Source organism: Sesamum indicum, linkage group LG6, assembly GCF_000512975.1.
Source record: "Sesamum indicum cultivar Zhongzhi No. 13 linkage group LG6, S_indicum_v1.0, whole genome shotgun sequence".
NCBI classification, from domain to species: Eukaryota; Viridiplantae; Streptophyta; class Magnoliopsida; order Lamiales; family Pedaliaceae; genus Sesamum; species Sesamum indicum.
The window spans coordinates 1879027-1881296 of record NC_026150.1 but is presented as its reverse complement, the minus strand read 5'-3'; the positions used below and the strand labels follow the sequence as shown (position 1 = coordinate 1881296).

Sequence of the window (2270 nt, the reverse complement as noted above, 5' to 3'; positions counted from 1 at the left end):
TAAGGTGAACTGAGATTTTATTTCACCTCCTGGCAAAATCCTCCAGATAAAACAGCAAGAACAAAGATCAATTTACAGTACATAGGCTACAGTTACTTCATAGTGTTACAAAGATTATGACTATCAATGTAAGACTAGAGAACCACAGTAGAAATGAGCCTAAGACAAACATCTGAACAACACTTTCAGCAACTATAAAGAAATCAAGAATTCAACAAAAGCGTTATTAGGAAGGGGAGATTCAGCCTGCAAAATTCTGATTCAACTCCTCAAGTTGTTTGAATCTATTGAGACTGATGATTGCTAGCAACTAAGACACAACAGTTAGGAACTTCTTCTATTTACTTAGTACGTGAACCCAAGAACCCCAACCTATCAGCCAACACCCTCACATCTTCCTCTACACCTTCTTCTTCAGTCTTACCTATGCCGACTTCATCAAGTCCCTCATTCAGCAACTCTTCCCAGAACCCCTGATCAAGCTCTTTATCGTAACTCTCCAACCCGACGACCTCCTCCTCTATCTCCTCCTGCTCCCGTCTCGCCCTCCCAAACCCCTGCATTTCTAAGGCTAGCGCCTCAAGTTCCGACACTTGGAATCCATAACGATCACCGAACTCCGATGGCTCAACCTTGACGTCATTCATTCGGCTCGATTCACCGGCCTCGATCGGCCTTCGCCTCTTCTTACTCATGGCCTCTTCCAGTTCTTTCCTCTTCTCCTTGTGCTGGACTAGTTGATGGATAAACTCAGGATTCTGCATTGCTCTAGCCAAGAAACTCATCATCTGCTGCTGCTTCCTCTCTGTCCCTTGTAATTTCAACTCCATTTGCTGCAGATAATCTCTAGTGTTCTGCTGCTGCTGCCTGAGCTTAATGAGCTCCATTGTCAGCACACGCTTATCGCGCCTCAAGCTATCAATTTCTGCATCCAAGCCAAACCGTCCCAGTTCAACACACGGGCCAATGGCATGCGGTGGAGGCGAAGGCTGTGTAGTTGCTTTTCTCCTCTTAATATTCCTCAGGAGATGCTTTTGGCCTCTCAGAAATGAATCATTCGCAAACTCCCATTTGTCGGGATCGATCTTTCTAAAGCCCTGCAGTAATCAAACTCCAGTTGTTTGAGTGATTTTTGTAGGGACAATCAACAAAAATACCTTTGATGGGATTTTTCACTGAATTCAAAGGGCTTCATCATCTTGAGGAATTGTGAGTAAATCTTCAGGGAGAATCTTTTCCACACCTTTAGGAACAGGAACAAAGTATGTGTAAAGGGACTGAAGATTGCAAATTCAATTAGCATGTAAACTTGCTGAAAGAGAATTGGGTATTGTTTGGACAAACGTATTCAGTCTACTTCTCAAATCTTTGAGGAGACAACATAAAAACAATCCCAAAGAAAAACAGAAGCAGAAAAACTCAGTTGAACAAGAAAATCTTGAAACCATCATCAGAACCGGAAATTCCACAAATACTTCACATATTTTCATGAATTCTAACTTTGATAAGCGTATTCACAAAACCCATCAGTTACGCTGTCCAAGAACCAATTATTCCTCTCTCTCAAAACTACCCCTTCCAGTTTCAACAAATCAACTTCAATAACAAAATCCACAGGAAAATAGATAAATTAAAATAAGAAATCTGTATGTATATACCTATACATATACTTACATAAGTATTGAGCTGCCTGACAAAGCTTGAGAAATTGTTATGCTTAAAGTATCTGGACAGAACAGTGGTGGAGAAGGCATGGGGATCCCACACAACAAAGCTGTGCCCTCCTCTGTTCCACGACACAATACGATCCGTGCTGAAATCATCCACCATCTCATAAGTCTTGGTCAGAAATGGTGGGGGGCCCATGTCATGAAGCCCTTCCATCGGCTGCGGCCGCCCCACCCCATTCTCCGACGGCGGCGGCGCCACCCCACTTGGCTGCTGCCACGAAGACGACCCACTCTGATACTCTTCCTTAACTGGAAAAATTAACGGATCCATGACTGCTGAGAAAAAGACACTGCTCGACTCGAGTTTGGCGGGCTACTGTGATGAAAAACAGCTGCTTGCGAGGAATAGGTGAGTAGGAGAAAAGCAGAGGAGTGAAGAATTCTTGCAGTGTGCATGAATTTTGCAGTTGCGACTTGTGAGAAAAATTTGATTCGAGGGGAAAGAGAGAGCGGGGGAGAACTTTTGGAGGGCTTTTTATAGAAGTTGTGTGCAAAGCTTTCTCCTTTGGGAAAGTAGTTTATGCCGTTATGGAGTTAGTT

General features: G+C 43.3%; 1 protein-coding gene across 1 annotated transcript; it reads right to left on the bottom strand.

Moving 5' to 3' along the window:
• On the bottom strand, window positions 1-2270 carry LOC105163311 (heat stress transcription factor A-7a). The gene is made up of 2 exons (XM_011081616.2): window positions 1675-2270; window positions 1-1097 (listed from the first exon to the last, which is right to left on the bottom strand). The coding sequence occupies exons 1-2, from the start codon at window positions 1999-2001 to the stop codon at window positions 342-344; spliced, it is 1083 nt and encodes a 360-aa protein (XP_011079918.1). The 5' UTR covers window positions 2002-2270; the 3' UTR covers window positions 1-341.

Bases quoted from the DNA above. Each gene is read 5' to 3' on its own strand.
- LOC105163311 (XM_011081616.2), bottom strand. From the start codon at position 2,001: ATGGATCCGTTAATTTTTCCAGTTAAGGAAGAGTATCAGAGTGGGTCG. The intron at 1,098-1,674 runs GTAAGTATATGT...TGATTACTGCAG, and splicing joins TCAGGCAGCTCAATACTTAT to GGCTTTAGAAAGATCGATCC.